At 45.7% G+C, this 15,039-nt stretch overlaps 1 protein-coding gene across 1 annotated transcript; it reads left to right on the top strand.

Moving 5' to 3' along the window:
* Positions 1-1,576: 1,576 nt before the first annotated feature.
* On the top strand, positions 1,577-8,658 carry T265_00865 (hypothetical protein; the record flags this gene model as incomplete). Its single annotated transcript, XM_009164760.1, has 7 exons — positions 1,577-1,647; positions 1,684-1,819; positions 1,862-2,080; positions 2,124-2,272; positions 4,853-5,084; positions 8,307-8,368; positions 8,415-8,658. The coding sequence occupies 7 exons, from the start codon at positions 1,619-1,621 to the stop codon at positions 8,656-8,658; spliced, it is 1,071 nt and encodes a 356-aa protein (XP_009163024.1).
* Between the last annotated feature and the right edge of the window lie 6,381 nt (positions 8,659-15,039).

The following is a 15,039-nucleotide window of genomic DNA, read 5'->3' as shown; positions in this document are numbered from 1 at the left end:
TCACATCATCGGTGAACAAAACTGTGGGGGCTACTACTACTGTATGACAAGTAGGCGGTTCTCACAGATGACAGTGATGATGATGATGATGATGATGATGATCTAGTTAGTTAGCATTTAATGGTCGTGTTCGTCCGGTATTATCAGTGCAGTTAGTAGCTTTAATGTGGTTTCGTCATTAGGTGTTTGGTGTAGCCATTGCTTTGCCTCATCCTGGGGTATCCCTCCAGGGAGACCATAGTTACCAACGCAACTGAAATGGTTTTTAGGAGCTTTCATACTTTGTTGCCAAGTCACGGAATGACTGCTCCTAAATCGTTTCAACCCAATACATAGCTGGTCTAATAAGGCTCCGCAAGACAAACAGCCTCCTGGGGTATAAGGTACATGTTAATCGAAGGTGAATGAACTTTCCCGAAGACCATCTGGTGTACCTCAGCGTCATCAATAAGAGATGACCTTATCGCGTTGGGACGATTTGTGCACCTCCATAACCTACTGAGCCTAATGTCTAATTAACCCAGTCATCTGGTCCTCCTGGTTGGGTGTTCGAGCCTGTGTGGTGACTTGCCCCTTAAAAACCTAGGCTGCTTTGACAGTAGCCCACCCCGTGTACAGCAATGGACGTCAAGTTCGCCGCTCCCTCTGTAATCCCTTTGTGGACTCCAACCCTGCATTTGCCCGCTGCTTTTCATTGCTATTTTCGAGTCTACACAGACCGCGCACAACTCAATCCATCATTAAGAAGCTCCTGAGCCCAGAAATCAATTAAGACTGTCAGAACTGACTCCTGCTGTCTGCCGGCTGGTCCGATATCAAATTTCAACGACCAGTGGAGCGATTTATGCAAAGTGCTACTCAATGCCGGAACTTATGTCGGTGGTACGACCTCATCCAAGCACTACAAATCCACGACTTTGTAACTGTGGCATCGAATTTGACTGATACTAGTCATTTATTAGTCAAATACTGATCCTTAATCCATCTGCAGTGTCTGTCGCTAGAAACAAGACACTCGCAATCTTTGAAAAGCTTGTCACTGATCGCCAAATGTAGGCACATACCCTATGGGACTTTCGTGGGGTCAACTCGTGCACTTATGAAAGTCAGTGGCAGTAAATTAAAACATTAAGCACGTTGAAACGTTTAACGGGGACTCTCCCCTGCAACAGGCTCCGGATACAGACCTCTCACTCGTTTGCTTGGGCATAATCGTTGATGAACTCTGAAGATAGAACCCTGAAAGGATTACGGTAAGTCAGTAATCTGGAGATGAACAAGAATGTACACATTGGTCGTGGTTTGCTCGCAGTCGGCGGAGTTAATAAAGGTTCGCATGAAATGTTGTTTCCTGAAATATTGATTGTAATACGCGAGCTTCCTTTTCGGGAGACTTCTTTGTTTAAAGAGAATATTTTACGAAGTGGAAAAATCTTGTGAAGTTGTACGTTGTTGATCAATGTAATTTAAACAGATGAATAAGTTACTCCTTTCCTAAACAGTGTTTTCGTACTTTACTTGTTTCACCTTGTAAACGGTCGCTTTTTGTCCATACTTTTCAGGCGACTTTTATAGATTGAGTAATCGTAAATCTTCAGAGTTCTTCATTGTTTCCCACATGGAGGTTGCTACAAGAGGTCAAATCACGTACGTTCTGGTTGATTATATGATGAACTGTTTTAGCATCCCGGAAACTGCTGAACCCCCTCGGTTATGTGTCTTGTCCGACTTCGATATAGGTCGGCAACTGGGCCGTGGAAAGTTTGGGACAGTTTTCCTAGCCAAAACTCGTGAAACCGGTTTTCTCTGCGCTATCAAGGTCGGTTAGTTTCCTTTCTCACATTCCTTAATCCTTGTACAGGTGATCTTTAAAAAACAGATTGTCAAGAACGGGCTAGAGCATCAAATTCGAAGGGAAGTTGAAATAATGAGTCACCTTCAGCATCCGAATATTCTTCAAATGTATACGTATTTTCATGACCACAAGCGTATATACTTGGTGCTAGAGCTTGCCTACTATGGTCAAATGTACAGCGATTTAAGACGACTCGGTCGATTTAATGACTGGCGCGCTGCAACAGTAGGTGCCGTACTTCTGACTCCTTCAACCTTCCTTTTGTTAGTATGTTTATCAACTGTGTGATGCCCTAATCTACTGTCACCGCATGAAAGTGATACACCGTGATATCAAACCGGAAAATCTTCTGATTGGTTTCAACCATGAGCTCAAGCTCTCAGATTTCGGGTGGTCAGTACACGCACCCTCCTTGAGGTAGGTACAGCGATGCGAGTACGCATCGTAGCTATGTGCAGATGTTGCTTTCATCACTTTTAAGTTGCAAATATTACATTGCCACCCTTCTGTATTGATCGACTCAGTACAGTAAGGGACAGACTGATAGTGACGATGAGTGTTTATTTCTCCCATATCTCGACCGCATAAATCGTTCCTCCCCTTCCTCTATTTAGTGAACGGATGTTATGCACTAAAACTGCTCTGCATTTGTTTTCAACCGCCCTGGTGACAGCAGCTGCAGTAAACTTGTCCACTCTTCACCAGCTGCAGGGGAGTGCAGCTGAACGGAGGCGAACAAACCATAAAGGATGATAGACCCATGTGTTAGTAGTTCAGCTGTAGCACCCTTCCGGTGGCTAACTGCCATGCTACCCGAAAGTTGCACGAGAGCTGGGATACTGCCAGGTTGCCCAAGCCTAGACAGGGGAAGTCGAGAGGCAGAGGTCGCGTTCGAACCACAGACCTTCTGGTCAGTGAATTCGCGCTCTAACCACCTGGGCCATCTCGCCTCCCCCATGTGTTAGTACAAATTGGTCTCGTCGTGCTTAATCGGCCGACCTACACTCGCCCATCTATGTATGCAAGAACGACGCTAATTCTGCAACTTCTTAGCACGGCACCACCAGGTGCTTCTTCATGCCCATTGCTTAAACAGCTCTACGGCCTCGTGCAGTGGATACTGCTTACGAGCCAAGCAAGATGTGAAGCGCCATAAATTGCGAATTCCTGTGAGACCGACGGTCGGCCCATTTTTATGATTGAAAGGAGCCGCAAAAACGCATAAATCTCGGGTGCAAGCATTTCATCTACTGCACCAGTAATTAAGTCGATCATATATTTTAGATCATTCCTTATATTCAGTGATACAATGCGAACTTATTAAGTACGGTTTAAGAAAGGAGAACTGTCGCTAGTGACCGAAACGTTAGTTCTTACTTCTGTGCAATCTTCAGCTTTGTTTGTGGTGCTCTATCCGGCTGAATTCAGTTGTTTTTCTCTTAGAGTTCACTAGTACTGCAGACGGTCGGATTTGAACCACGGTTGATGAGTCGGTGCCAACTGATTGATTAAAAATTTAAGCTGGCACATCCCTCCTTTACAGCGTCCAGCTCTCTCGAGCAGTCCGGTTAGAACCTTTTGTTAGAACATTTTGCACTGTACTACCTGGAAATGCTGACTGCGTCCAACTGTAATCACGTGCATTTGCAACAACAGACTTTCCTTTTCTGGCTCACAAAGAAAGGACAAAGACATGTAGAGTGGGATGTTAACATTTACTCTACGGCTATCAGCTCAGACCTGAAACGCGTAGGTTATGTGCAGGCGGACCGTTAGCTTTCTGCTCATTTCACCTTGATGCTAACGTTCTTTTGCATATAGTTCGTATGTTCTACCCTTGCATCCTGCGCCATTTGTCTTCCATCTGTGTGAACGAAGTTGTTAAACTGATCCAGCGAATTACACGTAAGAGTTCATCATTGGGTGAACGTAAAATGTTCGCCTTTCCGGTTTGCTGTTGAGTGACCTTTCTGCATCTCCAACAACGGTACACTGAATAGCCAGCCCATACTTTTGCCATCTCACCAAGTATCTCTCGTCATTCCCCACGTCAAATGTTTTCTTCACTGACGTGAGGACCCAATTGTGCCATGAAGTGTAGACACACCCATAAAGTTTGAGGCGCTGTGTGGAGTTAGCGTTTTTATTCAGGAATCGAGGTGATCAGACATGATGCACTCGACAGATTGACCTTTGACACTAAAAAAGGTGTTCCATCCCTTCGGTTTACTGTAGCGCACCTCATATGTTGACTGCTCAGTTTGATGTCTTCAGGAAGGCAATGGTCTCAAGTGCATTTGTACCGTTCACCCGCTCACAGCACTTCATCAGACCACTCTTTTTCGTGATTTCCTTAGCATATCGTTTGCCACAATATGGTGATTTCTGATATGCTTGCGCCGAGCTATCCGATCTCATTGTTTTCAGTGAACAGGCGTAAGCGAACAGAGCCAGCCAATAATGCTGGCATGCAAACTCAGGTGTCGGCCAGATATTCTTCTGTTTTTCCCACCATATAGTCGCATCATGGCACGATCCTTTTCAGTGGATGAGTAATATCGACCTCAGTCGCGAAAATGCAGTTACCTACTTCACTTTACGGTGACTCCGTCCTGTGACAGGATGAGCCGGTTTTATGGACGTCCCACGCCGGTACTACCACAAACACCAGTCGCAAGGATACATCTAGGTTTCCACTTGATAATCCGGTGACCAAAAGTAATCGGAAACAACCACCATGGTCGGTTGAAAGAAGCCTCAAATGATTGGTAGTTTGCCATACAGAAAACAGTATACACCGTTTTGCGGACGCAATATCTTAATAGTTTGGGTGACTGGTTGCCCTAATCGGTTGACCGCTGTTAGCTCGACTCAGACAAGTCCTTACAGACCACTTTGTACCAAAATACGTACTCAAGTGCCAGTGCGTTTTCCGCTCACTTACATTCCTTGCGCTTAGCTTTTTTATAATGTTTTTTGCTCTGCCTGCCATTACAGGCGCCGCACCATTTGTGGTACGTTGGACTACTTGGCTCCGGAGATGGTTACCGGAAAGGGGCATGATGAGCGAGTGGACCACTGGACCGTTGGAATTCTCTGTTACGAAATGCTCTGCGGGCACCCACCTTTCGAGCACCAGGAGACAAATGATACATATTCGTGTATCAAGGCTGTGAAGTATACATTCCCGTCCATCATCTGCTCCCTTGCTCAGGACCTGATTTCAAAGGTAAGCATGTAATCGCATATTGGGCTCTGGTGCACTCATTTAATTCAGTGGAACTATCTCCTGAAACGGGATTAGTCGGCTTTATAATTGTCTTGGATCATACTCGTTCAGCTGTAACAACCCTTCGATACATACCAACGGACAAGACTGTCGCCGTCGAACTCTGCCAGCCCACATTTTGTTCACAAAAGGACCATTTATGAATTTAGACTTCTCTAGTCTAGACAACCATCCTCTTCCAACAATCTGACCCAAACGCACCTCAGAATCAGATGTTCATGTTCATTAACATCTGAATCAAGGCAGGATATAGTCGCTAGAGTTTAAGAGACTGTCGTTCTAACACCTCAGACTGTCACATTTTATGATCCCACTGGCCCACTGAAATTAGTCGCTTACCACCCTTGTGTTGCGTAACATTCACAGGATTGTTTAATGAACTGAAAGTTTGAGCGCTCATGAGTCTTGCGGGCTCCGCGAGGTTCAACAACGATCTTCTTGGGAACAAAATAGGAAGCTTGTTCCGTAGAATTTTTTGGGTTCGTACAATTAGGAAACGGTCATCGCAAACTCTACGCCACACGATTCAGAATATAGGAATGTTTGGTGGAGCATAGACTACTTACCGTGCTCCAGTAGGTAGACTAATTTAATTAATTTCTATGTACAGCCGTTCTCGAGCATACTGTCCCACTAGTAACTGAAATTATGCAAAAGTCCCACCCGACCGATTTATAAGCCAAACGTTACTGGAGCGGCGTAACATGGTTAACAACGATGTTCAGGAGCAAGACATATTGAACCAATCAGTGGCTTGAACCAAAAGTGAATAGCCGGCGGCTAAGCTGCAGTGTGACGGCTTGTTTGGCCCCTTTAGGGGACGCGTGGAGGTTTTTCTGAATTGTCGGGCAAGTTTGTGACCCTTTCATCCACTATACGCTAGGTTGGATTATTTCTGATGGGTACAAGACCTATCGTTCAGTAACCCAATATGAATCTAGCGCGTTTCTTATCAGGATAATGAAATGGCTTCTCTATGAATTCCTAGCTGTTCAGTCCTACTAGCGCTATAGTGTTACATCAAGCGGTGTGGAGAAAAGAAAACGAATGAAGCTTGGGAAATATGTATACTGTACGATTGGCACCGGTCATGATCGCAGGGTTGGTATCAAAGGCAGCCCGACCCAAAGTTGTCACCTTATGGTAGTCAGGCTTCTGTGCTGCAATGATCCTGTGGGATACGCTGGCTGGAGCTTCGTTCCACAAGGTGCAACCATGCCAGGAAGGTAAACGGGGAGCTGCCCGACGAAGTACATTGAGTCCCTTTGAGTAATCGTATTACGAGGCGATCTTGAGGTCAAGTCGTACTGTCCTATGCGATAGGAGTGTGAAGGCAGTAAGGCACTCCCACCAGGCGACCAGCATGCCTATACTTATGGAAGCAGTGGTGCTGCCGTTTCCAGAGGAACGACAGGTTAGAAAAGGTCGGCCCCAAAAACCGCACACTCTGATCGCCCAACAGTTGATCGTGACCGCAGGCGCATTATTCAATACGGTCAAAATACTTTTAAAACCAAAGAGTCTGGTGCTGCCCAAAAGGCATCTTCTCTACGCAGCCGCATCAGGACTGAGACGGTAATGCCATGTTCACTGTGCCTTTAGGCCATGCCGGCCCCCTACAGCCAAGTAGGTCAGACTATGGAGTCCTTGGCTCCGGGAAGGGTCCTTCAAGAAACCCCCAACAACCGCTGCCTTACGGCCCAGATTCTCGAGTCAGAGGCTAGGGACAGAGTCCTCGAACAAAACCCTTCATCCTCCCACTGTCTTGTGAGTCAGACTTTGGAGTTAAAGGCTATAGGTGGGATACATCAACTAAACCCCCTTGTTCGGCCTGGGCAACCGGGAAACATCATTTGCCCTTGCAGCTCTTCGCTCACCGGCTTTCCCTCTCACTCCCTCCCAACCCATCGTACAGTGCAGTGCAATCAACCTATCTGCCAATTCTCTAGCCATTGTTCCGCGTCTCGACCATTGCCCAGAACAATAAACCAAAATAACCACCTAATAAACTGGAAAAAGGTCTGACCCACGTTGCAGCCTTAAGTGTCGGTACTCTAAGTCAAATTGGGCAAGAGGCATCCCTTGCTGAAACTTTGCTTTTCCTCTTTGTCGATGTATGTCGTATCCGAAACACGCATACAAGATCCCACTTCGGTGGCGCTCATCAAGCCGCTTAGGACGAGCCCAGATATTTCACGTTTTGCTTTTCGAGCATCCGGTGATCCAGACGCAATGGTTTGGCAGTTGCACTCAGCCTCAAGGCCGAAAGTGCTTTACCGGGCTGGACCCCAGTAAACAGTCGCCTTTGAGCTGTGTGGTTGTCTGGCTCAATTGAGATTAACGCAGGTTGATGCGGTAAACAGTGTTCATTTGTCGTATCAGCATACGCCCCAACAGATAGCAGTTCTGAGACTTACAAGGACGAGTTTTATCAAGATCTGTCACGACTGCTTCGGTCGGCAAGAAGGGCGGATATAGTACTCCTTGTGGGTGATATGAATGCCCAATTTAGACGACTAAGCCCTGGGGAGGCGCACTTAAGTAGTAGATTTGTAGTTGATGCTGGGGAGCGGCTTCTTCAGTTATATGTAGATCATCGTCTGTTCCTGGCCAGTACGAACTTCCAACACAAACGCTCACACCGAGTTACTTGGAGGCTACCTACCACAAGACAATCGTAGATTCAATCCGACCATATGGCTATCAATTACCGATGGAGAGCCCTAGTTAAGGATTGTCGTTCCTTCTTGGGTACGCAACTTGACTCTGGTTACGCCATCGTGCGAGCCCATTTAGCACTTCGCTTTCCGCCAGCACTACGCATGCCGAAAGGGAGCAGCTCCGTTCATCAACTTCGACAAGCTTCAGTAGCTGAGGAGTATGGAGCTGATCTGGCTAGAAAGCACAGTCATGTGGACGACGAAGTGTTTGCAGGATGAATGGAGGCGAGTTAAAGAAGCGATGCTCTCAGCTTTCAGAATTGTTTGTCCAACCTATCTGACTCGACTCAACGAACACCGGATAGCTTCGAGATGAGCAGATCTTATTGCTGCCAGAAAGGCGATACCATCAACTAGCTAATATGACGGCGCATGCAGACCTCTCAAAAACCAGATAATCAGGAGCTTAAAGAATGATAGAGAATGCTGGTGGATTTCGAAGGTCCGGGAGATAGAGAAGGCCTTCACTGCAACCAGCAGCAGCACCCTGTTTCAAATGATCCGGTGAGACAATAAGCCAAAAAGACGGAACGGCAATTCACTCCTTCAGTCATCGTCTTGAGCGATGGGCTGAGCACTTTCAAGAACAGTTAACCTGGCTTTCTTCAGCACAACCGCTGGAAGAACCGAGCGGGACCGAATGGAGCATTGACACCGACCTACCGTCAGCAACCGAAGTACAGCGTGAGATTTCAATCCTGAAGGGCGACAGGGCACCTGGCTCGGATGATCTACACCCCGTGCTCTTCAAAGGTGGCGAGGTCCTGTTGAACGGTCTGACAACCATACTGTAGAAGATTTGGAACGAAAACAGAATACCAACCGAATGGAGCTCCTCGACCGTCATCCAAGTTTTCAAAAAGGGCACAAAAACGTCATTAAAAACCATCGTGCTATCCGCCGCATCTGAAGTGCTCTCTGGCATTATTTTACGCAGGTTGATAGATTATCGGGAGACCCACAGTAATGCTGAGGTACGCCAGATAGTCTTAGGAAGAAGGAACTCTCCCACAATAGATGAATTAATCACGGTTCATAGGTTGCGCTGGTTGGGACATGTAGTCCACATGCCAGGACACAGAGCTCTTTTCCCACTCAGTCGCTGACTGGAAGCGACTGAGAGGTGGACAGTGTATGACCTGGCAACAAAGTACGAAATCATTAACTAGTAAACTTAGTCGGGTGGGCAACTGAAGCCTCCCTGAATAAGGACCCCGGGATTGGTTCGAACTGATCTTATCCTCGACGGAATCGTTAGCGTATGTAGAAAATTGAACTTTTTCCCAAGAAATATGTTCCAATCCAATCGTCTACCGTTGCTTTAGGCGTAAACCAGAATAGCCATTAGTTTGATCCTGAGCTTCACGTCTCTCCCTCTGGTGATGGTTCCCGTTTGTTTGATTAGAAGAAAACGACTGGCTTCGTATGTCTCCTGGTTGCTAATATCCAGGTAACCTGTGAATTAAGGTTCGATCCTGTCTAAACATCTTCTAGTGGGATTCACCCCTGAGTTTTTCCTTCGTCTGTTCAGACCCTGGTGAACAAGGCACCCCAGCTGCATTGTTCGATTGTTGTTGTTTGATCGATCGATCATAGAAATTATTGTGTCGCACGGATAACTGCTTCGTTTGCTATGTCCGAACCTATGGGTGTAAGGGTTAACGCCAAAGGGTTGAACAGCAGTCTTCCAAAGCTTTCTTAAAACTAACGCCATTTATTAATTGCTCTCTCACACGGAAATATAACTAAGGTACCTACTTCATTTTGGAAGTACTGAGTGTATCGGTTTCCCCCGACGAACAATCTTTTTGATTTGGTCCTCACAAAGTGTGCGATTAGTTGCAAAGGTGTTCTGCTTTTGTTCTTAATTCTGAACATTCTTCATGTTTATCATCCTACGATGACTAATCAAGTGAGAAACCCGTGGCGATGCGATTGTTCTAACCTTTTCGAAGTTTTGGTATCGTATTGATTTTGCTTTACCCTAATCTTTCCTACTGTGCAGAGGTACAGGCACAAGAGGAGCAGCGACACAATTATAATGTCATGCACCGGAATCCCATTTTCATCCATTTTTTTCCGCACACCTCGATCAATGTGTGCTAATTGTCATGTTGGCTACTATCATGGTTTTTTTCTTGTACTGTGTCTGATTCTCTCCCCAAATAGCCAGTTAGTTCCAACCAGCAAAAGCGTTTTTCCGCTTTAATGTACCTCGATTAGAACAGCTGCTCTAGTTGCCCCGCGAAAACCTTTTCACCTTGACATTTGTTCCCTTTTAGCTGCTCTCCAGTAGGCTAACTCCGTCAGATAAGTTCACTAATAATCTCTAAAGGGGCTCACTTGTTTGGTCACTGTATTTTGGCACATAACTGCTTCGATGCAGCCGCCGTACATTATTAAGCCCATCGTATTGCGAGGAGAGTTTGTACTTCTCAGCTGAGATTTCGTCATGTCAGTGAGGTCGATCCATGCGGAAAAGCTGATGGGCACTGAACAGCTGTCTCGTCCTTATAGGTAACTGTCAACCGTGTGCATCTCTTAAAGGTCAGAGAGTTTCCAAACCGAAACCTTCCGAGAAGAGGTTGAAAACCGTGGACTGAACGCCCAAGTATTCAACCATTGTCCAGAATGCCACAGGTTCCATGAGGTGCGCACTGCTGTGGGTTCTAGTAGTGTTCTCTTTTGTTAACGACAAAAACCACTTGATAAATCAGAAGGCAAGAGACACTAATGAAGCCTGTGTTTTGAGAGTGTGAGGTTACAACAACTAGGTGCACCTTAATCAAGTCATATACAATACCAAAAATAAAAAGGTTCAAACGGAGGATTTATCGTTCTGAGTGTAAGTTGCAATAGTTCCTCCGAGTTCGTTTGGGTGCAGGTGGTCGCGTTTCTTTTGGCAGATTCACTGCTACACGCTCTCGGTTGTCCGCATTTTTTGGTGTGTTGAGCCGGTCTGTGTTCTGACGCACGCGTGATGCGTGTGTGTGTGTATGCGGTTGATCGTGTTCTGTCCTTATATATATATGTCGTTGCAATGAGTGGAACGTGATTGTGAGACAGGCAAAATGGAATGGGGGTAGTAGGTGCCGGTGTGAAAGTGATTAGAGGAATAATTAAGCAGAAGGGTAACCGTTACAAATACTCCCCCATTAGAGAGGGATCATATAGGCGCTGTCATCAGTCGAGGTTGCAGACAAGTCACGTGTTGTCTCGTGATGTTGTGGGATGTGAAAGAAAACAAAGCACGAGGGAGACAGTGGATGCGAATGCATTGATCAGATTGGGCAACCGCTACAGTTCCCAATAAGGATGAGACAGCTGTACGGTGCCTATCAGCTTCCCCGCATAGATGAGCCTCACTGACAACACAAAATCGCAGTTGAGTATCAAATTTGTTGATACTATTAATGTTTTTTCATGGTACTTAATGGTGCAACAACTGATCACCGTCACAGTAACAGTATGGGAGTATGGATTCAACATGGTCATAGGTATGAATTAGTTGCATACAAGATCTTTAGGGAATGCTTTCGAGTTCTTTGTTTGAACTTTGCTAGTCTTCAATTCAGCTATCAAACAGACACGTATCCAGCCGATTTCATCCTCATGAGATTGGCAGGTCGCTTTTGCTAGTGAAGTTTACTGCTATTGTTATTGTGTAACTGAAATTTTTTAATCTTATCCCCATGTTTCCCATATAAACTCTGACTTTCATTCGTTCACTACCCTCCAGATCCTGAAGCTTTACCCAGCCGATCGACTGTCTCTTCAGGGTATCATGGCACACCCATGGACGCAGCAGTATGCGGACAAGACGTTTAGTCAACGAGCACGTAGCAGGCGTTCTCCGAGTTGATGTTGATGCCTCGGTTTAAGACAGATTTTCCTCGTGTGTGACTCGTGTTTATACCTATTTTGACTAGACCCAACGTGCATTTATTGTTACTTGTATAGGCTACCAGCCTACACTCCTCTTATATGTTTTCGCCTTCAGAGACCGAGTGTTGAAGTCGTTGTTTTAAGCGAATCTTCTGTTTCTGAACACTGTACAACACAATTCTGGAAGCCTATTGATATTAAATTTTATGCCCTCCACATTTCTGGTGCCTACTGTCAGAGGTTGACGTCGGGCGAAACGATGAAAGCTTTTGCCACATGCCAAAGACCGAAGTTCAGTTTATCCCGAAATATCGCTTAGTTCCGGAGTTCTCTCTGTCAATGCGCTGCGGACGTTCGGAGTTGTTTCAAAAACGAGAAGTTAGATCATGTGAGCGTCCCCAGCGTACGTGAACGTTAAATGTAGTGTGGTTTACGGTAGTTGATGTATCCACTTCCTGCGTTTCTTTTACTACATATGGCCTGTACTACGTGCTACTGCCTTGTTTCCTGTTGCGGCTCATCAAGCGGGTAGAGTCCAATAACATTTGAGGTCATCGCTTCAACATCTAAGCATACGTCATAATAGAAATCCCGGCAGTATGATGGTTACTGTACAAGCATGTTGCTGTCGCGTGCGGGGCTCTTGAAGTTGGCTGCACTTCCAGTGTTTCTTTGGAAATTTCACATAAATTATTGCTTGTCTGAACTTCACAGTGTGTGAATAAACCACGCTCAAGTCTGAGTGCCCCCCACACAACTCTTTTGAAGTCTTTTCGTGCTGTTGGACATCAAACCTCTTCATTGATCATGAAGTTCCGCTGAAATCCCTCTGTCTACTTGTTCCACAATACAGCCTCATGTGATGTCGACCAGTCTATGATTCGTTTTCAGCCGGTCATCTTATTGCCTCGCTCGCTATTTGCATTATTGCCAGTAGCCCAGATAGATTCGGTATTTTCCAACGTAAAATCGGTTAGGTTACCTCTCCAACGTGACGCTAAATTAACTGCGTTTCGCTATAAACAATTCTGTGTCTTTCAGTCCATAAATCGTCTCCATCACGACCTTTGACTATCGCGTGCACTTCACAATCTACTATGAAGGCCCAAAATGCACTTACTCACATGATTCCCCGGCAAGGTATACTGAGCGTGTTGCACGTCTGCTTAAGATGAGTTGTTTTTTTTCCCTGATTGCCACTTTTTCATGCCATAATTGTCCTATACCGTGAACGTGTTACCGACTGTCTCAAGTTCCGTTTTGATATAGACCGCCCGCTTGATACCAACAGATGTGTTACCCCAAACAGCTAGAAATAGATAGGAAAAAGGCTCTTCAGCCCGGAAAGATGAGGAATAGGTCTCAGTAATGAACAAAAAATCTGAAACACCTTTTCGGTACCTAGATGCTATGTCACTCGAAGGAAGCACGACGCGACCAGGTTGCTCAAGCCTAGACAGGAGAAGCAGAGACGCCGGAGTCGGGTGTGAACCAGGGATTTAATGGTCGAGCTCGTAACCGGACTGCAGCCATCTGAGTGACTTTTTTTGTACTATTACGATGTTTGGAAATGGAATTTGCCGGGAGATTTGGAATTCGATAAAGCAGACAGGATAATTGATCTCCGTGGTACCCTGAAGTCCATAGATAATCGCGGGTTCCTTTTCCATGTTTCTCTCAACCGCTGACTCAGATCACTTCTGTTGATCCCGGCAAACTGTCAATAAGACATGTGATCTTGATTCTTGTTGGGGGAGTCTCCATTTCACTATCCGAATCTTTCGGTTTGTGCTGATTATCCGATAATGCAAGTATGCATGATACCCAACCCAAAGATTAATTTAGGTAACCGTAACCCGGTCCTTCCTCGAAAGATTGTGTTGAAAAACTGGCCTCATGCTAGACGAGTCGGAATTCGCATGTAAGCTATCCCGACCGAACCGGGTGCTGTAGCCTTGATTTCGAACGACATTGCCTGTTGCTGTCCTTGATGATGATGATGATGATGCCTCTTCGCTCTTCAGAGGATCAGCAACAGTCTATTTGTTGATTCTGGACTGTATTGCTGTGTTCGTGATCCCCAATAGAGGTAGTCTGTTGCTACTTCCTTCCGACGGTAACGCCATTAAAGGCATGCTGATCGCACTTTCTAAATCTCCCACACAGCGCCGCTTGTCTTTCAGTAACCGTCCGTTCCAAATGTTTCTCGATTTATAATATATTCGCGAGATGTTATTGATTTCCTACGCTCAGCTATGAATTGTCAACCGGAAAAACTCGTTCAGACGCACCAATGAGCTTTTCTTTTGCCATTGTATGGGCTTGGCCAATCCCAAACTGGAGCGAACCTCGTATTCTCCTTACACCACTTTCGTGCCAAAACTGGGCACTTTGGCTTTAGTAGATTTGATTTGAGGAGTCGTTCCAACGCATATCTGAACCAGTCCGTTAACTGTGATTTGTCGACTCTGTCTATCAGCCGGATAGCATTTTCGGTCAGTAGAATCGTTAACAGACGCATCAAATTGTTGGGATCGTTCATTAGTTGTTGTTCGTCCGTTGGGCTCAATTCCCGAATTGAATTTGCATTTTTAAACCATTAACCCGTCTGATGTCTAATTCCAAGAATAAAACGCCCGTCTGTGTGGAGCACTCATTAGACTGTGCGAATTACTGAAAGTAGGCAGAGCTGAGTTACCCTATATAGGGTAGAGTAAATTAAGGGGCTGTATAGGCTTTGGCCTTTTACAAAAAAACTTCAGGCCACGTGATTCATTTACCAAGCTGACCGACTTTAGGGACAGACAGGGAACTAGTTAGTGAGGTCCCTTTTAACTAGCAGACTTAATCAGCGCTGAATGTGAGTCAGCATGGGTTACAACGAAATTGTCAAGTGGAATCGGGTTCGAGGTCTTACTCCAACTTGTGGATGCCAGTAGAATACCCCTTTGGAGTGTCCTTCAGAAACGTTGATCTGTGTTCAGGCAGGGGTTTCTGGCGATTTCCACTGTCTCGTTGCTGTGGTGTGAAACTTTGTCCTCGTTTCGAAACCACACTTTCCAGGTCTCAATCAATCAATAAATGTGTCAGCTATAGACCATCTACCATAGGCACATTGGTTCTATCTGCTGCAGATTCGGTCACCGGAAGATGGGAGTGTGGGGCTTTGATGCATGAGCGTGATTGGGCCAGATCTATTTTTTGTCATGGTCTGCAGTTGCCAAGTCCTTAACCGTCACTTGATAATCAGCTACATCTCTTGGTGATCTGTTTATGCGCTGACTATACTC

Source organism: Opisthorchis viverrini, assembly GCF_000715545.1.
Source record: "Opisthorchis viverrini unplaced genomic scaffold opera_v5_9, whole genome shotgun sequence".
NCBI lineage: Eukaryota > Metazoa > Platyhelminthes > Trematoda > Opisthorchiida > Opisthorchiidae > Opisthorchis > Opisthorchis viverrini.
The sequence above is the reverse complement of the archived record's forward strand: the minus strand, read 5'-3'. Positions and strand labels throughout refer to the sequence as shown.